Source organism: Pavona decussata, unplaced genomic scaffold (assembly GCF_977016875.1).
Source record: "Pavona decussata unplaced genomic scaffold, jaPavDecu1.1 SCAFFOLD_23, whole genome shotgun sequence".
In the NCBI taxonomy this organism is placed as follows: Eukaryota; Metazoa; Cnidaria; class Anthozoa; order Scleractinia; family Agariciidae; genus Pavona; species Pavona decussata.
In genome coordinates this window covers 109308-134838 of record NW_028145446.1, presented here as the reverse complement: position 1 = coordinate 134838, position 25531 = coordinate 109308, and the positions used below count along the sequence as shown (strand labels likewise).

Genomic DNA, 25531 nt, shown 5'->3' with positions numbered 1-25531 from the left:
TCTGTGAGGGATGCGTTGTACCGAGTCCACATAGTAGCCGAGCGTTTTCCAGGCATACAGAAAAAGGGGAGTCACACAACTGAGTACTGCCCAAAAATTTATTAGTCTTTTTTCAGCAACGTGGACATGACATGCTTTAAATTAAAATTCTTAAACTTACAGATATCGCCAAAATATGTGTGGGTGTTGCTAAGCATTGTTAAAGTATTCCATCAATGTTCAGTAAAATTAATTAAGTGAAAGGGGCGCGGTTGTAGTTCCTAACACACTTATAAATCATTTAACCTGTCAACGTTTGTCCATGCTAGTTAACACGAATCTCTACCTTAAAACCGATTGCAAAAGCGAAATCTAACAATTAACTTTCATTGAAAAACAATTTGAATTAAAAACAAACTAAGTCAATGATATTAAATTAAGCCTATTTTGTGTCCTTTTTTGCTCATCTTCCTGGAAGTTATTATAATATCAGTTGTGGCGGTGTCCTTTTTCGAGTGTCATTAGTTGGTGGTTTAGCCTCGTAGGCGGCATACAGCATACTTGGAAATGACACGATTATAGCAGCACTTTTGGGTCAATGGGTTGTAGTACACCAAGCCACATCTGGGTCGGAAACATACGCTGTACTTAGAGATGACACGTCCGTAGCAGCACTTTTGGGTCAGTGGGTTGTAATACACCCGGCCACATCTGGGTCGGCGACATACGCTGTACTTAGAGATGACACGTCCATAGCAACACTTTTGGGTCAGTGGGTTGTAGTACACCAAGCCACATCTGGGTCGGAGACATACGCTGTACTTAGAGATGACACGTCCATAGCAGCACTTTTGGGTCAGTGGGTTGTAATACACCCGGCCACATCTGGGTCGGCGACATACGCTGTACTTAGAGATGACACGTCCATAGCAACACTTTTGGGTCAATGGGTTGTAATACACCCGGCCACATCTGGGTCGGCGACATACGCTGTACTTAGAGATGACACGTCCATAGCAGCACTTTTGGGTCAGTGGGTTGTAATACACCCGGCCACATCTAGGTTGGCGACATGCGCTGTACTTAGAGATAACACGTCCATAGCAGCACTTTTGGCTCAATGGGTTGTAATACACCCGGCCACATCTGGGTCGGCGACATACGCTGTACTTAGAGATAACACGTCCATAGCAGCACTGTTGGCTCAATGGGTTGTAATACACCCGGCCACATCTGGGTCGGCGGCATACGCTGTACTTAGAGATGACACGTCCGAAGCAGCACTTTTGGGTCAATGGGTTGTAACGAGCAAAACCACATCGCAGTGGAGCGGCTTCGTCTGGGATTGCTTCCACTGAATCATCATCTCCTTCGTGGTTGGATTCTAAGTGAAAGCAGTGAGGAAATTAATCCTGAAGTGGAAGTTCTAAGTTACCTCTACTGCAAATTGTGAACACTTTTAAATATTTTACTTGGGAATATAAATACAGAAAGCAGAGGCAAATTATTTGCTCCAATATCAAAGTGACCCTGTCGGTGCCCATGTAATTTCATTTCCTGCAGTTTTAGGTCTATATAGGTAAAAAATTGTCTGGAGGAGGAAGGATGCGCCCGTGAGTGATCAGAGTATTTTCCGGTTGCTTCACACCAGTTGGAATCCAGGTTCCATTCCCAGACTTGCAGGATCCAAGAGGTGATTCTCCGTACACTGTGTTAAATGCCGTTTACTTTTACTCGAACTGTAATGTATTTTCGTTGTATTTTACATTCAAGGCAATATACCTTATATATGGCGAACTCAAATTCCCCGGCATAAAAATGCTGATCACACTATATAGTTTTGTTTCCTAGTAGAATTTTGAAGGAATTTTTTGGGAGGCCTTCAGCGTGGCTGCTTTTTCCAGGGCTTTTTAGCCTCCTTCTAAGAAAACTTACCATTGTTCGTTGCTCTCTGGTATACGAATGTAGCGAAAACCGAGAAACTCTACGGGGAATTGTACGGGAGATTCTGGTATGCCCAATCTAAAGCACTGTCGGTCTCGTGGTAACAATCGGATATGCATTATTGATACCATCTTCTTAAAAATGAATGCTTTAATACCTGAATCGTTTTCATCGTCAGAAGTTTCCTCTTCGTCACTGGGGTCATCTTGATCGGAATAGTCTTCTTGTTCTTCTTCCTCTTCGTCTTCTTTGTTGTCTTCTAGAAAACAAAATGCAACTCTTTATGGTTACAACAGTACTCTATAAAATCACTATTCCCTGCTCACCTTATAATTACCCAACAGAAGCTCTGAGGTGTGGAAAGCAGATGACAGATTTTTGCCTGGTGGTGAAGTCTATTTGTTATTTAGTGGATAAGTCTGGTGCATTTTCCGGTAGCTATGACAGGGCAACTTTGGATATTGGCACAATTTGAAAAGTAAAGCCAGTACCGGGTTGATCTGTCTTTGTTTAAGAATAATCTCAACAAAAAACTAAGCCTGAAGTACTTTTGATTCGTTTTACTTAATAATAACTAACATCACCATGACTAACGCCTTAAACGCCTTGTGTATTGCAACCTGTCATACACACAAACACAACCACCCACACACAAAAAAACGTATGGTGACAGAGACGGGCTATAGAGGTCAGAGCAAATCGAGAGCTTGGACAAGAATAGGCATGAATGGAGAACGCTTGTTGTCACCTGCTCTGAGACGCAGCCGAAACGATGTCAATGCTCTTCTAGCTGTTTTGGATGGAGATTCATTAAAAACTATTAATCACCTTCAGCAGCGGCATCAGCATCCCGGACAACGGCTTTAGGAGAATCTTGTTGCTCTTCGTCCTCTTCGTCTTCTTCGCTGGTTTCTTCTAGAAAAAACGTAATTTTAAATGATTACATTAATATTGTATAAGTTAAATCTTCCCCTCTCAAGGATCCTTACCCACAGCATCATCTGTTACATAGAAAATTGAGAAGTATAAGAAATAAATTCATCTTCTTCTTATTATTATTATTATTATTATTCAGGTTTGATTTTTATCTCGCAAAGCTCTTTAGAAATTTAACCCAAATGTTTGGTGCATATTTTTTCACATGACAGAACTTTGGATATTTGCATATTGGCACCATTTGAACAGTGTAGTCTATCTTTTTAGAAAACTCTTTTTACATCGCGAGAAGTAGTTCTGATTTAACGTTGATAAATTATGACTGACACTAATTGCCCCGTCCGAGCCCCGATTTAACGTTATTGTAGTATGTCTGCATGGTTCTTCAGAATGGAGGTTCATTATACCTGGGTTATTTTCTTCAGCGGCTTCGCCATCTTCAGCAGCATCTTGTTGTTCGTCTTTCTCTTCATCCTCTACTTGAGAGAGATATAAAAAAGAAAATTAAGATACGGAAAACATACTTTACTGGGCAAAACGCGTTTAAAATTTCGCTTCACTGATTTTACGTCAAATTAATTTTCAAAGAAAGTTGTCATTTGGGCATACAATTAAACGTAACACACTATGTGGAAACAAAAGAGTAATTTTTTAGACCCACGAAACACCAAAGAGCTCGCCATTGAGAAACTCTATTGAAACGTGTCCATGAGTTCAGGGTCGAATTGGAATTTGGAAGTGTTAGTGTTGGTGGCTTGAGAAATATATTAAGGTGGTTCTGATTGTTTAATACCAAAGAAAAAAAAAAACACCCTTGCAAACCAGACTGGAATATCGATCATTTTATGTGTTTAGAAATACGCCTGTCAGCGATTTATTTGACGATACTACTTCAAATCTAAATTATCCTCATCGGAGGCGTCAGCAGTATCCTCGTGTATGGTGTCTTCTCCATCTGCTTTGATTTCTTTTTCGACTACTCGAAGAAAATAGAATTTTTAGTGTGGTCTAAGATTTTAATAGGATATATAGGGTCTTTTAAAGGTTTCCATGTGATTTTGATTGATGGGATACGTGTTTTAAAGCGTTTAAACGGTGAGTGTATCTCCGAAACTCAGAGCTGGACTAGGGATAATTAGCGATATTTTAAACTTAATTCATAGTTCGCTATCTTTAAATCTAGATATTCACAGATGAAAAGAATAATTCGTTATTAGCTACCTAATAAGCTAAATGGATGAATTTTTGACTACAGAAACTGAGAATACGAACTGACAAAAAACAAGCAACAGAGAAACTAACATGGAGTTCAGTTAACGGAGAGATGTTTCACAGCGTTCTTCCTACCTTCAGCCTCCTCTTGAAGAGAAGCGCCCTCGTTGTCGTTGGATTCTTTTGCAGGGTTACTAGCTAAGTCCTCTGGGTTTGCTTCCTTGTCGAGACCTCTCAACTCATTTTCATCAGAGGAAGGTTTATCTTCCAAAGCCTTGGCACTTAAAACAGTAAAAACTGCGAACAGGACAACGATAACTCGAAGAACACGCGCCATGGTTGCTCTGAATTCTGTTTGTCTCTGGAATAAGAATTCGTCTTTTTATAATGCAGTTAAACGGAAAATTGACAGAATGCATTGACGTTGGTTTTAATGATGAAAGGCAAAAATTAACAACCACTTGAGATGTTAAAAGAAGATATCCGGCCAGAGACTGAATTCAAGCAAAGAATATTAAAAAATTAATAATGTATAAAATATTAATGGCACACTTTGCACATTCAACACGTAAAGAAAGAACGCGAAAGAAGCAAGAACGTTTCTCTAATACACTTTTATTTTATTTCTTTTCGCCCAAAAAGAAAAAAAAAAACGAAAAAACGACAATGTTTGAAAAGACTTGTTTAGTGTTTCACGCATTTTCTTTATCGTTTCTTGCCAATATAGTTGTAAAGTTCACCATCAACAATGACACAAACAAAAGCCGTTGGGGTTTTGTATTACGAGATTCGTGGCATATCAGACGTAAAAGGACTATATAGCAATATAACTCAAGAATTTGGTTGCTGGCAACTTTTGTCCTTCTGCTGAATACCTCATAAAGTCTCATAACAGCCTATGATGAAACAACAATGTTTGGCTTCCTTTACATGAGAAATAATTTGACAGCATCGTTTCGCACATGCAGAAGAGTTACTCAATCAAAAAGTGGCTGGTTGTGCCTTTTGCTGCTAAAATGTTTAGAGTCCGTAGAGGTTTTTCAACAGAACGGTGACTAATTATTCAAGAACTTCCTGCGTGTTCTGTTACTTCAATTCATCCGGAGTTAGCGCACGCAATACAAGCGTGCTATCTTTCTCTTTTTTAAAGAATTAGTTCTTGGTCAATTGTCAAGTGAGTAACGGCAAAATTTTTAAGACTAACTCCGGCAGTATTAAAATTTACTTCAACGATGACCGTTCTCTTCCATGACCATAATTTACAGTTTTATAATGGATTTTTTTTTTAGAAAAAAAAAAGATTTGCAGTAACTAATCATTCAGCTGTGAATTCTTTGCTTTGCTTCCCGATGATAGTTAAAAGAACCCCAAATTTATTCCTGAGATGAGAATAATAAGACTAGAAACTGAATTTAAGGAAACTTAGATTATCACTGAGGTATTAATGTAGACGTCTTTAGTTCACCATTGACGTAACTTCGTTCCACTAATTTTTTCGTGTTTCACCATGCTGAAACGCTGTTTAATGTTATTTCGGAGTATGCGATATTGCATTCACAGTGGAGATTGAACTGAACACTTGAATACAGCTAATCACTACGACAATGTCCATAATATTTGCTTAAGACTTAAAATACTATTTTACAAAGCTAAAAAAGTGAAAAGGAAAAATAAACCGCGTTTTTTATTAGATTACTTAATTAAGTTAAATTCAGGGTAAAATACCGGCCACGATATACATTTTTTATATGATTTAGGTGATTTCCTATGGGAACAGTGGCCGTTTTTATACTGGAGGACGCATTATCCGTCTGGACCTACTGTCTTCCGTTGTCCGTCTTGAACGACGCACAACGGAAGATAGTTCGTCCTGACGGATAATGCGTCTTGTGCCCGTCTTTATACTAGAGACGAATAACCAGACGAACAACGAATGCGTCCTGTAGTATAAAAAACGGCCAATTTCACTACGTAAGAATGAACTTGTTTGTTCAGATTGCGGCTCCACTGTTGGATCATTAGGCCTTCAAATATGCGCCAACTAAAAGAATAGGATGGATTCTCGTGAACGCAGGTGACGGGCATGTTCATAGTCATGGCAGGGGTTTGAATGATCGTCGACAAAATGTTGGATAAATATACACAATGTCCTCTTTTTAGAAGCTGCTTTGTCAGATAAGTATGTAGGTTAGCCTTTTGGTTTTATGTGAAGATTTTTTGCTCATGAAATCTTACTTCCAAATCCCTCCCCCCCCCCCTTCCCAATGGTTAGATTCTGGAAAGTTTTATCTGTTGGCATGTCAACAAAACTGAAATTTAATATAATAAGAGTATGTTGAAGACACCTATTAAGTGTTTCAATTAGCTGAAACACTTTACAGTGAAACCTTTTTAAGAAAAACCCTAGCACTTTTGAATGACCTCATCAAAGCGTTGGTCGCAACATTCAAGGCAATATCCAAAGAATATTAACGATAATGCTGAAACTTTTCAGACAGGCCTTTATTAATCGTTTCACAAGTTTCATATACGGCCACAATCCCCATCCACAGAAATAAAAGGAAATTTTGGTTTTCTGCCAAATTGCAATTAATCACACAATATACATCAAACTAGATGTTTACAATACTAAATTCGCGCACCTTTTTTACAGTGTGCTATGGGTTTTGCGCGCGTTTTTGCGACGTGTTTGATTGGAAGTCAGTTTCAATGTTTCTTTGATTTGACTCGTAATTTTGTGTGGGTACGTTGATAAAAATGGGTGAGAAAAAACGTTTGAGAACGATTATATTGACATATTGTTGCACGGCGCATTTGAGAAAGGCCCTAATGTTACACTATTGTCTAAAGTTGCTAGCTCGTTTGTACTTACGATTGAAAAAACAAATCCCTTGTGTAAAAAAGTATTTTCAACTTTACTTTTAACATAAGTTTGTTTGTCCAGTCGATTTTTTATTTGCTGTTGATGGGCAAAATTTGCTTTATAAAAACTATTCAAAACTAGCTTAATTTAGGTAATGACAACGCGCGCGGTTAAAATCTATTAAAAGCTTTCTGAACGTAAGTAATTATCCCTTAATCAAAAGGCATATGTTTTTCTGAAAGTTTTGTCAGTTCTTAAATTTCATTTCAACTTTCAAGGTTTCGTGATGAAAAGTGAAGAGCTAGAAAATGCTCTTTAAAGTCTCCTTCATATAATCATTAAAATAAAACATGTTCATAAGTAAGAGAGCGCATATTTGTTCAAGGGATTCTTTTAGAGGTCAAGGCTTTTTTCCAGGAAAGCTTATTTTTAGTGGGGGAGGGGTGGGAGAGGCTTTATACTGGAGGCCAATCAAGTTGTGTTTCAAAATTCGTTGGGTTGGATTATGAAAATGGCTTCAAAACAGAGCGCAAAGTTAGCTGAGCAGCCTTAAACAGCAAGTGCTAACAAAATTTGGGGAAAGGGAGGGAGAGCTTATATTTAGAATTTTACGCTCGACAGTCTCGCATTTTTCAATGGCACTCAAGTTATGATTCTTATATTTTGACCTTTTTTGCTGTGACGTAAACTGGCCGTATGATACTGGGCATTGTCCACATATTTTATAGCTATCGGTCCGGCACGATCATTTTTAGACTTGCCTCGAGTCGTCTTCTTACTTCCACGAAAACGGACTTTCTGAAAGGCTACATTATATGCACTAAAGCTGCAAAATGCAAGAAGCAGCTATAGTTTATGAGTATGTATCTTGTGTGCGCGTAATGATAACCGCTTTTTTCAGTAAAGTTTTTCCTTTGAATATTTGATACAAAAACTGCCAAAACTCACTTCAAGTTTTTGTTGACGAAATTTGTTTACTGAGACGACGCTTGTCAAAATCTTTTGCCATGACAGGGACAATTGACCAAATACTCTTAGTAACTTTTCTTTTAACCAACAGTCGCTAGAGATGACTGACCATAGAATACGTGCTTTCACTTTTCCTTATCTTAACCGCGTGCAGTTGATGTCGTTTCCTGCGTACTAAAGTGTTGACTTACGGCCGACGGGAAGTTTTAATGTAGTTTGGTCAGTGGTGCACCCGCAGCTTGCAATATCATAATAACACATTAATGGGTTGTCAAAAGACCCTTTAAACTTCTAAAATATTGCTTGACAACGCGTTTAAGAAGTATATGGTATTCATTCCCATAGTTACTGCAGGTAGGTTATTTCGTATATACGATTGAGTTTATAGAAAAAATATTATGTAAAGCAAAACAAACGTTTCCAAGAGCTAATGTTTGTGTTAGTTAGGGAGGTTTCAATGTGCTCTTTGTAAGTTCCTGAACATAACGAATACACCGAAACACAAGAACTAATATCCCAAACTTTTATTAAGACCATCCAATAGAATCCGGAAAAATATAAAAATAGCTTTGTGATCATCGCAACCAACTTACTGAATACTCAAAAGTCATCTTTTTCAGTTTCTGATGGAAAGCGACAGAAAGCCTTTAAGCCACCGCATGGAATGACTGACTGTGTGAGTAAAATAACACTGCTTTACGTTGTGTTTGTTTCTTGTTATGATTCCGCCTGGCATATGACGACAGCTCGCGTACAATATTAAAAGGACTCCCGGGTGGATTTTTTTTTTTCTACTCAAAGTTGCTCGTTTCTCAGTGAAAACTTCTTATGGGTAAGGAAAAGTCAGAATTTTTTTTTTTATCCGATGAAGGACACATATCATAATTTACATACGCACACTGAACCATCTCGGTGAGTGTAGTCATAAGAAAGACTGTTTGAGGTTACATTAGAGAGAGAAAACGACAGAGCAAACACTGAAACGATAATTTCGCGTTTTCGTTTTCTTGAAAAAAAAAATAGTAAGCAGATGCGAATAGTGCAAAACATTTCTGGCCTTTCATGCTGACACAAAACTACTTAATTTTGCTGAGAAACTGAAAACAGCGAACGGCAAATAAAGAATAAACATGGTCACGTGGTCATTTCTGACGTTTATTGCAAACGACGTTTCGACAACCCGAGCGAAAGTAATAAAATCAATCAATCAATCAATATGTTTAATGTGATCATAAAAGACTGAATGATCAGGAAAAAATGAGTTCCACTCGGGCTCCCAGCCAGAACATGTCTCCTGTGTTCCCAATGTGAGAATGCGTAACTCGCGCATGCATGGGCACACTGTTGGCCGACACGGGCGGGCATGCGCACACCGTTGTTATGTGTCGTGTGCATGTACTCACGGGTCTTCATTGTTTTCGTCGTATTTTTGTATTTTTATCGGTAAGTCTCACCCATCATTTCGTTATCCATCCATAATCATTTAGTTTAGATATTACACTTTCTTTTGCATAGGTTTTTGTGGCCATTCTTAGTATTTTTAGTCCCATTTCATACAGTTTTGTTCATCTGTGGCCGTGAACTCGCGCCATGTGACTGTAGCGTTTCGCCTCAGTTTCGCCTTTTGTCATCGTTTCCTTTTGTGATTTCGTATGTAATTAATTTGTAATTTCCATAAGTTTACATAGTTCGCATTTCTTTTATTGTCTCAAAGATGTTCCACCGTCAGGGTGAGCTTATTTTGTTGCTTTATTGCTTCATTTTGTGCATTCGGTTTCTGTCTTCATGACTATACAAGGTTCTTGTGCCATGACATTTTGTCTATCTTTAGTACATTATTGGATCCAGAGCAGCCTTCGTGTCTCCTGTTTCTAGTTTTAGTCACTAGCATTGTGTACAAACCTTGTATTTAATTTCATGTATTTTCTGAAGATTAATTTTTGTAATTTTGTATTAGGTTCTGCTGTATATTAAAGCTTATGAAAAGAACCTGTGTCACACCAGATACTCTTTTAATGACAAAGTTTAATGGCCTTAGTTTTCACAAGTCTCCTGTAGCTCAGTGGCAGAGCTTCCGATCTAGTTATCAAGACTCCTGATAGAAGCACTCGGAATTTCATTTTCTGAGTTTCCCTGTGTCAATTACTAAATAATACATCATTCTCAAATCTGACGTATTTGCGTGGGCTTAATACAGATTGTTCTGCTCGGATGCTTTAGCTGGAAATTTCAGTTGGAGAAAATTCTAGGAAACAGGTTTATTCTCCGAAATTACCAGCCGTTGTTCGTTTTACGAAAATGCTAGCTTTTTAGCATTTTTATCGACATATTCTGAGACCATTAGTCAAGTCAAGTCAAGCCTTGCTCTTTTTTAGATTATTTGTTCTAGAATTTGTTGCTGATTAGATCCTTTACTGCAGGATCCGGTACTTTTATTTTGTCGCGGTGGTCCTTCCAAACACAGTTACTGGTTTTACTGAAATATCAATTCAAGTTTTTTTTACACTGATTAGAGCTAAATAGAGACCACTAAATTGACTTCTGGTTGTTCTTGCAATTAAAGCGAAATAAAAAAGATCTAGCAATACTTCTTGATTGTTTTTAATAAAGTATTTATTCTATTCCTGGTATCATCTCATATCTCTAAATAATAGTTGCCTTTACACTAGCATTTTTTCCCTCGGGTAAACGGCTTTTGCCCAGAGGGAAGCAATTTGTTGTGTGTCAACGAGATTCCCGAAGTGAAATTGCTCCCAGAAAATTTCCATGGATACTACAATAATTGTACCAAACAATGTCTAAACATTGGTAAACAAGTCATCAGGTCATTCTTTCGATCTAATAGGTTACCATAGCAACTATTATGAACTGTTAAAAAGGTACAACGAACGGTGTTCGTACCTCTTAACTCTCCTCCCTTCAAAGTCAATTCGATAGTAATGATAAGACGGGTCATCAAGTTCACTTTTGAGTCAGTAATCACTTAATGTTAAATTTAGGCATCGCGCTCGTTTTTTGAGTTGTAAATTTAGGGCTGTTTTTAACAGGTTATATTGTTTTTATTGTAGCTTATAAAGTTGAGATGACCACTATAACTTGTTCACCAATGATTAGGCATTTGTATGATGGCATTATTGTTGCATTTGTATCAACTGATAAAGACTGGTAGTATTAATCCGTCCAATTTTTTAATCTTAAAAATGCTAGAAACCGCTGACAGCCATCTTTAAAAGCTGTTGTCCTCGAGCAAAGTTCCCAGGCGAAGACATTTCAAAGCGATGGCCCCGCCAATCATGCAGATCAAGTGACATTTACAAATGATGTAATGTCTGGAATGGCCGGCGCTACAACTCAAAGCACTTTTAAAGTGCACCTAACCCCCAAATTCTTTTCCGCTTAAATAAATCTTTGCACCTGCTCGAAACGCATTGAGCCTTTTTGCGCCTTTTTTCAACCAAATCTTGACTTTTTATAGGCTGTAAAAGTTACAAAATCTAGCCATCATTTGTCCCATGACCGAGCTAGTAAGGGGCATGGGTCTATTCCTTACATAACGTCACAAACTGCTTTGCATGCATTTTCACAAAGACAATACAATGCAAATCAGTTTGTGACGTGAAGGAAGGAATAGACCCATGCCCCTTACTTTGCTCGGTCATGGGACAGATGATGGCTAGATTTTGTAACTTTTACAGCCTATAAAAAGTCAAGATTTGGTTGTAAAAGTCGTCAAATAGTGCAATATGTTTCGAACAGATGTAAAGATTAATTTAAGAAAAAAAAAATTGGGGGGCTAGGTGCACTAATTACGGGAGCATCCTTCTTCCAATATGTGACAAACTTTATAATGGCAATCCACTGCTCTTGTAAGGGTTTTGCCGACTAACAGACAACAGGTTGGCTTATGGTTATCAAGCACAGCAGTGCTGTTATGGCCTTATATATCATCAGTAGTCGTTCCCGTTGCCTCCGAAAAGTGTTGCCGTGGTACCAGAGTATACAACATAGCCCACCAGAAATGCTGCGGTGGAAGACCTTCACATGTCGCCTTCATGAGATTACCGCCAAAATGAAAAAGTTAGTATTACGGTGTACCAGTAATTTTTAGCAAAGCGAGTAAAATACTCGAGCGCGCGCAAAAATTGTCCCACGCGAGGAGATGCGACCCTAGGGAAAATGATAAGGGTCTACTCGTAGTCTGCGTTGACTTCTCTGATTCACACTAGCATTCAATTGCAAACAAGCCATGATAAAGTACGTAAAACGCTTTTTTTCTAAGAACAACAGTCTATCCTCTATGTGTATGCATGGTTTAAGGACAACAATAATCAAAAGAGTATCCAATCAACCAACAGCTCACTGAAGGTATTGTACAGTGTTACGATGCACAGTGAAGTTACTTCTTAAGCAGCTTTACATTTGCAGACAGGGCTGGACACTATGTAACAAAAGACGTGTCGTGTTGAGCTCCGTGCCGAGCAAACGTGTTTTCGACTTAGAATGGGTCTTACTCGTTATTAATCGCGCTGTATGTCTGGTGTACGACTTAGATCAGAAAAGAGAATAGGCAAAGCAGGAATTGTAGAGCTGAAAACAAAAGAAAAGCCAAAGGTGACAAAGGAAGAGTCGGCCATGAACGACGCCACTCTTCAAGAGCTCAAATCCCTTCGAAGTGACCTAAAAAAAACAAATGCAAAAAATTAGTGACGAACTAGCAACTTTTAAAAACACCACCGATGCCCGACTTGCGAAAATTGAAAACTTCATTTCAAAAATTGATGAAATTGACCAGTTGAAGCCGAAAGTTGAGAAGCTCGAAGAAGATGTTGGCGGCTTAAAGAAGTCTGTAAATACAACGTAAGTGAAACAGAAAAGCTTTTTCAGGAATGTAACCGGGAGCTGAATAGAAGAGCGGAACGCTTGGAAAGATACTCACGGGAGTTTAATTTTCGGGTCCTGGGTGTGTTTGAATAGGATGGTGAAAACTGCTTAACGATTATACAGGATTACTTTACTCTTGCTGGCTTCAAGATGACGTTGGCGAAATAGAGAATGTCCACTGTTTAGGCAAAAACGCGATGACAAACCTAGACAAATCATTGTTTAACTTTATAGCAGACCTTTCAAGCGAGCAATTTTTTCGTGCCAAAAAGAGTCAGAAAAACAAAGAAGCACTGAACGGAGTTAGATGTGTGGAAGAATTCACTCCTTATCACTTTGAAATCCGGAAAAAGCACTCCCAATCATGAAAAAGGCTTTCGACAACGGCAAGAAGGTGAGATTTACAAGAGGAAAGCTTTTCATAGACGGTAAGGCTGTACCTGTTGAATAACTGTTATTAAATTTGCTCTCTTCGGAGCACAACAATGGCAGCACTCTCTGCAGCTTATACCTGGCGATAAATTCGCTTGTGTTCAGACGGCCTGTGCCAAAGGGCACAGGTGCAAACTTTGTAAGCTCTAGAAAATTTTTGTTACTCTGTTTTTTAGTATTCGCTTTAGTCTTAAGATTAATTCTGTGAAAACTAAATCTTTTGGTTTGGTCTGACAACGAAAGTTTTAATTGTAAGCCTACAACCATTAACATATCTTTACTTCGTGCCTACAAAATTTATTCCCGATCCGTCCCTCCTGGTAGTCATAGGTTTACTTTTCCTTTGTTTGTACTTTATCCTTACACATTGTAGTGGGTAAATTCCTCTCTCTAAATGTAAGAGATGTCAGCAACTTCCGTAAAAAAGGACAATCTTTACTTGGTGTAAAAAAAATTCTGTTAAATTCGACGTGTGAATCAAAAGTCGGTCTTTTCCCGAACTTCTGACGAAACCAATCCACCATACGGAAAAAGATTGCGGCTGTGCATTTTAACACAGTACCTTGCGGATCTAACACAGCCAATAGGCACAAAGAAAGCCAAAGTTTTTGCGAAATTCGTCCCTGTACTAACACTATTGTGTATGCTAGGATTGAAGTTTTAGACCTTTACTAGCACTGAGCACTTTAATCAGCGTTTTAAAGGGTTTTCGTACGCTTAAGGAATTGTGGATAAAAGTACCAAAATAAATGCACGGTGGATTGAACCAGGTCTTAAATTTGAAACAAGAGTAACACTGCATGAAATCCCAAATTTAGGCATTCATCAGTTCCTGTATTTGGTCACGTGGAACAGCTTCAACTCGTTACAGCCATCATTTGCCTATTTTACGTTGTACCTCGGTTTCAAATAAAGATGTCATGTGTTCGTACTCAACAAAGTGTTTTTCATTTATTGTTAAATTTAAAACGTTCCACTGTGACAAAATAGCGCGCTGTTCTCTATGTATAAAGTGGACGACAGCATATGAGTGGTTCCTGGGAAATGAAGGAAAGGGGTTAATCGTTAAAAAAGAGTTTCCGACTTACAAACAAACCTGATCGTGAAATTAGGGGAAAGTGCAAAGAAAAATGTATCAGGTGATAAAATGTCTGTTCGTACCATTCGATAGGCCATTACAGTACTTTGAAAAGTCTTTAGACAAATCATGCTACACGAGTTGGAGTTATACTCCAAACTATTAACAGCAAATTGTGACAGGCAGACGCTGCTTAAGCTTTCTGGTGTAATAGAAGCGACCGTACTCGGATACCTGCGTACATGGTCGGCTCTTACCGAACGAGACGAATGACGAAAAATTTGCGTTTAAAGCTATCTGTACGGGTCCGGAAAGAATAATCTGAATCGGCAAAGATTCCAAAATAGAACAAGAATGAGTAAAGATTACGTGTTAACAAGGATAAAGTTTTATAAAGAACAGCAAGTAAAGACGCGTAAAGAATGTTAAAGAGTCGTAAAGTCGTTTACTAGGAAAACCTTTTAAAACATCACGCCGAATTTGCTGATGGGTCAGTTAGGCGTTAATACTAAAGTTGTCTTGGTTCCGCAAATGACAGACAGTTAGTTTTAGCCATCTTGATCATTGTGCTTTACGCATCTGTAAGGAGATGTACGCAGTTTTTATGCGTACTTTGACTTGACTTCTTTACGCACAGTTATGCATCGCGGAATCTGTGCGTAAAGAAAATATATATTTTTTTACTTTCAAGTAGGACGAAGAATTTAATAATTTCACATGTGACATTAACAGTCTACTTTGTTTCGTAGTTTCACACACCGATAATCAGTGAATTTCATTTTTGTTCTTTACGCATCTGTAATGATATATACGCAGTCTTTACGCGATCCTTCTCTTTACGCGTCAGTTACGCATTGCGAATCTATGCGTAAAGAAAATATATTTTTTCTTTAAAGAAGGACGAAGAATTCAACAATATCTCATATGACATTAAAATTTACTTCTTCTCGTTGTTCCACAAACAATAATCATTGAATTTTTTTTTTGTTCTTTACGCATCTGTAATGATATATACGCAGTCTTTATGCAATCCTTCTCTTTACGCGTCAGTTACGCATTGCGAATCTATGCGTAAAGAACACACCCCAAATTTACGCATCTTTACGAAGTTTTTAAAGATACGTAAATTCGCGATTTCATGCCGTGTAACAGAGGCTCGTTGACAAATCACCCGAAAGGGAAGATAAATTCAAGGCTCCTAAGCATCCGGAATCCGAAATTATATGGTTTGTTAATCTATTGATAGTGCTTTTCCGACTCACTTTCCGGCGATAGAAACTGAAAAACTTTAACAGGATGGCCTAAATTTTGTTAATATATAGTTGCACCTTTTTCCTTCCTCTCTCACTTGGTTTTACAACCGGTGGTGATGAATAAAGCCTTGTAAGAATAGCTGCATTTTAGTTTATTGCTTTAATTTCAAATTTTTAACGAAATATTATCCTAACACTTTACAATACGTTCAGTGAGCTGTTGGTTAACTGTACGATTCTCATCCAACTGTTCTTTAAAATCTCAAAATGTAAACTGTTGCTGGCACCCCGTTTACATTTTCAGGCACTAATACTCTAGATAGACCTTCTCAAAGACCTTCGTTTCTAATTTCTGTTCAAGAAAACGTATCAATTTTCCGGCACGGAGGCTGATTCTTCACTTTCTCTGTTGCTATCGCTCCGTGCTCTCCCACCGCTAGTTGTATGGCTGAAATATTTTCTAGTTTTGATTCGTTTTATAGCCTCAAGTTATTTTATTACGAGTTTAACTTCTCAGGTTTAATTATATTGGTTGGTGTTTTCGCCGCGTATACGGCATACAATAGCAAGATAAAGTCATTATTCTCCATATGAATTCAGTGCCTTCTGAAACGTATTCTTGTCTCTATGGTTTTCTGTGAGGAATGAGTTGTACTTCCACACAGTAGCCGAGCGTCTTCCAGACATACAGAAAAAGGGGAGTCACACAACTGAGTACTGCCTAAAAATTTATTGGTCTTTTTTCAGCAAGGTCGACATGATATGCTTCAAATTAAAATTCTTAAACTGACAGATATCGCAAAACCATGCATGGGTGTCGCTAAGCATTGTTAAAGTATTCCATCAACGTTCAGTAAAATTAATTAATTGAAAGGGGCGCGGTCGCTTATAAACAATTTAACCTGCTAACGTTTGTCCATGTTAGTTAACACGAATCTCTACCTTAAAACCGATTGCAAAAGCGAAATCTAACAATTAACTTTTATTGATAAACAATTTGAATTAAAAACAAACTAAGTCAATGATTTTAAATTAAGTCTATTTTGTGTCCTTTTTTGCTCATCTTCCTAGAAGTTATTATAATATCAGTTGTGGCGGTGTCCTTTTTCGAGTGTCATTAGTTGGTGCTTTAGCCTTGTAGGCGGCATACAGCATACTTGGAAATGACACGATTATAGCAGCACTTTTGGGTCAATGGGTTGTAGTACACGAAGCCACATCTGGCTCGGAGACATACGCTGTACTTAGAGATAACACGTCCATAGCAGCACTTTTGGGTCAATGGGTTGTAATACACCAAGCCACATCTGGGTCGGCGACATACGCTGTACTTAGAGATAACACGTTCATAGCAGCACTTTTGGGTCAATGGGTTGTAATACACCAAGCCACATCTGGGTCGGAGACATACGCTGTACTTAGAGATAACACGTCCATAGCAGCACTTTTGGGTCAATGGGTTGTAATACACCAAGCCACATCTGGATCGGCGACATACGCTGTACTTAGAGATAACACGTCCATAGCAGCACTTTTGGGTCAATGGGTTGTAATACACCAAGCCACATCTGGGTCGGAGACATACGCTGTACTTAGAGATAACACGTCCATAGCAGCACTTTTGGGTCAATGGGTTGTAATACACCAAGCCACATCTGGGTCGGAGACATACGCTGTACTTAGACATAACACGTCCATAGCAACACTTTTGGGTCAACGAGCAAAACCACAGCGTAGTGGAGCGGCTTCGTCTGGGATTGCTTCCACTGAATCATCATCTCTTTCGTGGATGAATTCTAAGTGAAAGCAGTGAGGAAATTAATCCTGAAGTGGAAGTTCTAAGTTACCTCTACTGCAAATTGTGAACACTTTTGAATATTATACTTGGGAATATAAATACAGAAAGCAGAGGCAAATTATTTGCTCAAATATCAAAGTGACTCTGTCAGTGCCATTTGATTTCATTTCCTGCAGTTTGAGGTCTATATTGGAAAAATATTCTCTGGAGGAGGAAGGATGCGCCCGTGAGTGGTAAGAGTATTTTCCGATTGCTTCACACCAGTTGGAACCCAGGTTCCATTCCCAGACTTGCAGGATCCAAGAGGTGATTCTCCGTACACTGTGTTAAATGCCGTTTACTTTTACTCGAACTGTAATGTATTTTTCTTTGTATTATACATTCAAGGCAACATACGTTATATAAATTATGTCGAACTCAAATTCCCCGGCATAAAAATGCTGATCACACTATATAGTTTTGTTTTCTAGTAGAATTTTGAAGGAACGTTTTTGGAGGCCTTTAGCGTAGCTGCTCTTTCCAGGGCTTTTTAGCCTCCTTCTAAGAAAACTTACCATTGTTCGTTGCTCTCTGGTATACGAATGTGGCGAAAACCGAGAAACTCTACGGGAAGTTGTACGGGAGATTCTGGCATGCCCAATCTAAAGCACTGTCGGCCTCGTGGTAACAATCGGATATGCATTATTGATACCATCTTCTTAAAAATGAATGCTTTAATACCTGAATCGTTTTCATCGTCAGAAGTTTCCTCTTCGTCACTGGGGTCATCTTGATCGGAATAGTCTTCTTGTTCTTCTTCCTCTTCGTCTTCTTTGTTGTCTTCTAGAAAACAAAATGCAACTCTTTATGGTTACAACAGTACTCTACAAAATCACTATTCCCTGCTCCCCTTATAATTACCCAACAGAAGCCCTGAGGTGTGGATAGCAGATGACAGATTTTTGCCTGGTGGTGAAGTCTATTTGTTATTTAGTGGATAAGTCTGGTGCATTTTCCGGTAGCTATGATAGGGCAACTTTGGATATTGGCACAATTTGAAAAGTAAAGCCAGTACCGGGTTGATCTGTCTTTGTTTAAGATTACCCTTAAATAAAAACTAAGCCTGAAGTACTTTTGATTCGTTTTGCTTAATAATAACTAACACCACCATGACTAACGCCTTAAACGCCTTGTGTATTGCAACCTGTCATACACACAAACACAACCACCCACACACAAAAAAACAACGTATGGTGACAGAGACGAGCTATAGAGGTCAGAGCAAATCGAGAGCTTGGACAAGAATAGGCATGAATGGAGAACGCTTGTTGTCACCTGCTCTGAGACGCAGCCGAAAAGATGTCAATGCTCTTCTAACTGTTTTGAATGGAGATTCATTAAAAACTATTAATCACCTTCAGCAGCGGCATCAGCATCCCGGGCAACGGCTTCAGGAGAATCTTGTTGCTGTTCGTCCTCTTCGTCTTCATTGCTGGTTTGTTCTGGAAAAAACGTAATTTTAAATGATTACATTAATATTGTATAAGTTAAATCTTCCCCTCTCAAGGACCCTTACCCACAGCATCATCTGTTACATAGAAAATTGAGTAGTATAAGAAATAAATTCATCTTCTTCTTCTTCTTCTTCTTCTTCTTCCTCTTATTATTATTATTATTATTATTATTATTATTATTATTATTATTATTATTATTATTATTATTATTATTATTATTATCATTATTCAGGTTTGATTTTTATCTCGAAAAAGCTCTTTAGAAATTTAACCCCAATGTTTGGTGCATATTTTTTTCACATGACAGAACTTTGGATATTTGCATATTGGCACCATTTGAACAGTGTAGTCTATCTTTTTAGAAAACTCTTTTCACATCGCGAGAAGTAATTCTGATTTAACGTTGATAAATTATGACTCACACTAATTGCCCCGATTTAACGTTATTGTAGTATGTGTGCATGGTTCTTCAGAATGGAGGTTCATTATACCTGGGTTATTTTCTTCAGCGGCCTCGCCATCTTCAGCAGCATCTTGTTGTTCGTCTCTCTCTTCATCCTCTACTTGAGAGAGATATAAAAGGAAAATTAAGATACGGAAAACATACTTTACTGGCCAAAACGCGTTTAACATTTCGCTTAACTGATTTTACGTCAAATTAATTTTCAAAGAAAGTTGTCATTTGGGCATACAATTAAACGTAACACACTTTGTGGAAACAAAGGAGTAATTTTTTAGACCCACGAAACACCAAAGAGCTCCCCATTGAGAAACTCTATTGAAACGTGTCCATGAGTTCAGGGTCGAATTGGAATTTGGAAGTGTTAGGTTTTGTGGCTCAAGAAATATATTAAGGTAGTTCTGATTGTTTAATACCAAAGAAAAAAAAAAAAACCCCTTGCAGACCAGACTGGAATATCGATCATTTTATGTGTTTAGAAATATGCCTGTCAGCGATTTATTTGACGATACTACTTCATACCTAAATTATCCTCATCGGAGGCCTGAGCAGTATCCTCTTGTATGGTGTCTTCTCCATCTGCTTGGCTTTCGTTTTCGACTACTCGAAGAAAATGGAATTTTTAGTGTGGTCTCAGATTTTAGTAAGATATATAGGGTCTATTAAAGGTTTCGATGTGATTTTGATTGATGGGATACGTGTTTTAAAGCGTTTAAACGGTGAGTGTATCTCGGAAACTCATAGCCGGACTAGGGATAATTAGCGATATTTTAAACTTAATTCATAGTTCGCTATCTTTAAATCTAGATATAATAATTCACAGATGAAAAGAATAATTCGTTATTAGCTACCTTAAGCTAAATGGATGAAGATTTGACTACAGAAACTGAGAATACGAAACTAAAAACAAGCAACAGAGAAACTAACATGGAGTTCAGTTAACGGAGAGATGTTTCACAGCGTTCTTCCTACCTTCAGCCTCCTCTTGAATAGAAGCGCCCGCGTTGTCGTTGTATTCTTTTGCAGGGTTATTAGCTAAGTCCTCTGGGTTTGCTACCTTATCGAGACCTTTCAACTCATTTTCATCAGAGGAAGGTTTATCTTCCAAAGCCTTGGCACTTAAAACAGTAAAAACTGCGAACAGGACAACGATAACTCGAAGAACACGCGCCATGGTTGCTCTGAATTCTGTTTGTCTCTGGGATAAGAATTCGTCTTTTTATAATGCAGTAAAACGGAAAATTGACAGAATGCATTGACATTGGTTTTAATGATGAAAGGCAAAAATTAACAACCACTTGAGATGTTAAAAGAAGATATCCGGCCAGAGAAATTCAAGCAAAGAATATTTAAACATTAATAATGTATAAAATATTAATGGCACACTTTGCACATTCAACACGTAAAGAAAGAACGCGGAAGAAGCAAGAACGTTTCTCTAATACACTTTTATTTTATTTCTTTTCGCCCAAAAAGAAAAAAAATCGAAAAAACGACAATGTTTGAAAAGACTTGTTTAGTGTTTCACGCATTTTCTTCATCGTTTCTTGCCAATATAGTCACCATCAACAATGACAAAAACAAAAGCCGTTGGGGTTTTGTATTACGAGATTCGTGGCATATCAGACGGAAAAGGACTATATAGCAATATAACTCTAGAATTTGGTTGCTGGCAACTTTTGTCCTGATGGTGAATACCTCATAAAGTCTCATAACAGCCTATGATGAAACAACAATGTTTGGCTACCTTTACATGAGAAATAATTTGACAGCATCGCTTCGCACATGCAGAAGAGTTACTCAATCAAAAAGTGGCTGATTGTGCCTTTTGCTGCTAAAATGTTTAGAGTCCGTAGAGTTTTTTCAACAGAACGGTGACTAATTATTCAAGAACTTCCTGCGTGTTCTGTTACTTCAATTCATCCGGAGTTAGCGCACGCAATACAAGCGTGCTATGTTTCTCTTTTTTAAAAAATTAGTTCTTGGTCAATTGCCAAGTGAGTAATGGAAGAATTTTTAAGACTAACTCCGGCAGTATTAAAATTTACTTTAACGATGACCGTTCTCTTCCATGACCATAATTTACAGTTTTATAATGGAGTTTATTTTTAGAAAAAAAGATATGCAGTAACTAATCATTCAGCTGTGAATTCTTTGCTTTGCTTCCCGATGATAGTTAAAAGAACCCCAAATTTATTCCTGAGATGAGAATGATACGACTAGAAACTCACTTTAAGGAAACTTAGATTATCACTGAGGTATTAATGTAGAGTTCTTTAATTCACCATTGAGGTAACTTCGTTCCACTAATTTTTTCGTGTTTCACCATGCTGAAACGCTGTGTAATGTTACTTCGGAGTTTTCGCAGTATGTGATTTTGCATTCACAGTGGAGATTGAACTGAACACTCGGCTACAGCTAATCACTGCGACAATGTCCATAATATTCGTTTAAGACTTAAAATACTATTTACAAGGCTAAAAAAGTAAAAAAGGAAAAGAAACCGCATGTTTAATTAGATCACTTAATTAAGTTATCTTCAGGGTAAAATATCGGCCACGATATGCAGTTTTTATATGATTTAGTTGATTCCCTATGGGCACAATGGCCTTTTTTTTATACTAGAGGACGCATTATCCGTCTGGACGAACTTTCTTCCTCTGTCCGTCTTGAACGACGCACAACGGAAGGTAGTTCGTCCGGATGGATAATGCGTCTTGTGCCCGTCTTTATACTAGAGACAAATAACCAGACAAACAACGAATGTTTGCCCAAGTTCGTCCAGACGGATAATGCATCCTGTAGAATAAAACTGACGGCCATTTTCGCTACGTAAGAATGAACTTCAGTTGTTTGTTCAGATTGCGGCTCCATTGTTGGATTATTAGGCCTTCAAATATTCGCCAACTAAAAGAATAGGACGGATTCTCGTGAACGCAGGTGACGGGTATGTTCAGAGTCATGGCAGGGGTTTGAATGTTCGTCGACAAAATGTTTGATAAATATACACAATGTCCTCTTTTTAGAAGCTGCTTTGTCAGATAAGGATGTAGGTTGGCCTTTAGGTTTTATGTGAAGTTTTTTCGCTCAGGAAATCTTGCTTGTTACTTCCTTGTTGCCCCCCCTTCCCAATCAATGGCATGTCAACAAAATTGAAATTTAATATAATAAGAGTATATTAAAGACACCTTTTAAGTGTTTCAATTAGCTGAAACACTTTACAGTAAAACCTCTTTAAAAAAAAACCCTCGTACTTTTGAATGACCTCATCAAAGCGTGGGTCTCAACATTCAAGGCAATATCCAAAGAATATTAACGGGAATGATGAAACTTTTCAGACAGACCTTTATTAATCGTATCACGAGTTTCATATACGGCCTCAATCCCGATCCACAGAAATAAAAGGAAATTTTGGTTTTCTGCCACATTGCAATTGATCACACAATATACATCAAACTAGATGTTTACAACACTAAATTCGCGCACCTTTTTTATAGTGTCCTATGGGTTTTGCGCGCGTTTTTGCTAGGTGTTGGATTAGAAGTCAGTTTCAATGTTTCTTTGATTTGACTCGTAATTTTGTGTGGGTACGTTGATAAAAATGGGTGAGAAAAAACGTTTCAGAACGATTATATTGAAATGTTGTTGCACGGCGCATTTGGGAAAGGCCCTAATGTTACACTATAGACCTTTTTCATAAATGGCGGCCGATAAATTATTCTTTTGTTTTCATGAAAATTAGCCTTACTAGCCTCGTCAGCATGTGCAAAATTCAAAAGAATTTTTACTCTGAAATGAGGTTAGTAGGGTTAATTAACATATATTGAAAAGAATAATAAATCGGCCGCCATTTTTGAAAAAGGTCTATTGTCTAAAGTTGCTAGTTCGTTTGTACTTACCATTGAAAAAACAAATCCCTTGTGTAAAAAAGTATTTCCAACTTTACTTTTAACATAAGTTTGTTTGTCCAGTCGATTTTTTATTTGCTAGCTTAATTTAGGAAATGACAACGCGCGTGGTTAAAATCTATTAAAAGCTTTCTGAACACAAGTAATTATCGCTTAATCAAAAGGCATATGTTCTTGAAAGTTTTGTCAGTTCTTGAATTTCATAATAATAATAATAATAATAATAATAATAATTTTATTAATTTATATTGCGCAAGTATCAATATAAATTTTCAATTGCGCATTACAATACGATCATGAAACAAAAATAAAAATATAGATATATATATAAAAATACAAATATAAATTCAAATTTAAATATATAAATGCTATAAAAAGGCTTGTCTAAAAAGATAAGTCTTGATTGCCGATATGGAAGTTGTCATTGAATTAAGGTCCCTGATCTCAGTAGGCAGCTTGTTCCATGATTTGGGGGCGGCCACGAAAAAGGACCGGTCTCCGAGAGTCTTGCGAGACTTCAAAGCAGGACAGTTTAACGTCAAAGACTTCGTTGAACGTAGGCAATATCTACTTAATGATACATCTTTGATTGAGATTAATTCGCTAATATAGACGGGCGCCAGACCGTGAATAGCTTTAAAAGTAATTAAAAGCACTTTAAAGATGATTCTGTATTTGACGGGCAGTCAGTGCAATGATTTCAGAAGCGGCGTTACATGGCAATATTTGCTTTCTTTAAAAATAAGGCGCGCGGCTGCATTTTGTACCCGCTGCAACTTATGTAGGTGGCAGTTAGGCACACCATACAGTAGACTGTTACAATAGTCAATTCTGCTAGATAGAAAAGCATGAATCAGGGTTTCCGTGTTTTCCTTGGAAAGATATTTTCTAATTCTACGAATGTTACATAAATGAAAAAACGCTGCGGAACTAGCCTTAGTAATGTGCTCTACCATAGACAGATTCGAATCCAACCACACTCCTAGATTTTTGACTGGTGAGTGCGGGACTATATCTGCATTACCAACTTTCACATGATCTACATTGACTCTTTCATTTCAACTTTCAAGGTTTCGTGATGGAAAGTGAAGAGTTAGAAAATGCTCCTTGAATTTTACGCTCGACAGTCTCGCATTCAGTTCAATGGCACTCAAGTTACGATTCTTATATTTTCATCTTTTTTGCTGTGACGTAAACTGGCCGTATGATACTGGGCATTGTTCACATATTTTAAAGCTATCGGTCCGGCACGATCTTATTGAGACTTGCGTCGAGTCGTCCTCTTACTCCCACGAAAACAGACTTTCTGAAAGGCTAGATTTGGACCCAAATAAAATAATCACAATGGGTAAAAGAACATGGCAGACATGTCTTAGAGCTTGGATAAATTGAGTACTTACATTAACGTACCCGACCCTTACACTCCACTTGGTGCTGTCTGGTATACTTAAACTATGCTATAATAATTTATTAAGTATTAAAAATTCTTATGAAATAATTTCCCCAAATTGTCTTGTAGAGATCTCCTCTTTAAGGCTAATTTTCACGTATACCGATAAAGCGGGCCTAGCTGGCTCAATTTCGCAAAGACAATAATGAGTGATCAGACGGAAGCGTCCCGATTTGTACGTGACAGTGCAACAAATTTCTTCTGATTCATAATATTGTTGACCGGTAACCGACAGAACTTTGAAAAAAAAATTTCGTCACATATTCATCTTTTAAGACGTTAATCTCCAACATTGATATATAATATGCACTAAAAGCTGCAAAATGCAACAAGCAGCTATAGTTTATGAGTATGTATCTTGTGTGCGCGTAATGATAACAGCTTTTTTCAGTGAAGTGTTTCCTTTGAATATTTGATACAAACTTACTGCCAAAACTTACTTCAAGTTTTTGTTGACGAAATTTATTTACTGAGACGCTTGTCAAAATCTTTTGCCATGACAGGGACAATGGACCAATTACTCTTAGTAACTTTTCTTTTAACCAACAGTGGCTAGAGATGACTGACCATAGAATACGTGCTTTCACTTTTTCTTATCTTAACTGCGTGCAGTTGATGTCGTTTCCTGCGTACTTAAGTGTTGACTTACGGCCGACGGGAAGTTTTAATGTAGTTTGGTAAGTGTTGCACCCGCAGCTTGCAATATCATAACCACACATTAATGGGCTGTCAAAAGATCCTTTAAACTTCTAAAATATTGCTTGACAACGCGTTTAAGAAGTATATTATATTCATTCCCATAGTTACTGCACGTAGGTTATTTCGTAACTATATACGATTGAGTTGATAGAAAAAATATTTATGTAAAGCAAAAC

At 37.7% G+C, this 25531-nt stretch overlaps 1 protein-coding gene across 11 annotated transcripts; it reads right to left on the bottom strand.

The window, feature by feature from the left end:
* Nucleotides 1-84: 84 nt before the first annotated feature.
* Nucleotides 85-20646, bottom strand: LOC146485920 (uncharacterized). 11 transcript variants are annotated; one of them, XM_085102334.1, is made up of 6 exons: nt 20271-20591; nt 19821-19898; nt 3267-3338; nt 2752-2838; nt 2081-2182; nt 85-1363 (listed from the first exon to the last, which is right to left on the bottom strand). In XM_085102334.1, the coding sequence occupies exons 1-6, from the start codon at nt 20470-20472 to the stop codon at nt 513-515; spliced, it is 1392 nt and encodes a 463-aa protein (XP_084958460.1). In that variant the 5' UTR covers nt 20473-20591; the 3' UTR covers nt 85-512. The 11 variants fall into 11 exon arrangements, with proteins under 11 accessions (XP_084958460.1, XP_084958466.1, XP_084958473.1 ...); XM_085102340.1 differs by having other exon boundaries at nt 3267-3335; nt 20271-20588; XM_085102347.1 differs by lacking the exons at nt 19821-19898; nt 20271-20591 and adding exons at nt 3760-3838; nt 4207-4564 and having other exon boundaries at nt 3267-3328.
* Nucleotides 20647-25531: the final 4885 nt, after the last annotated feature.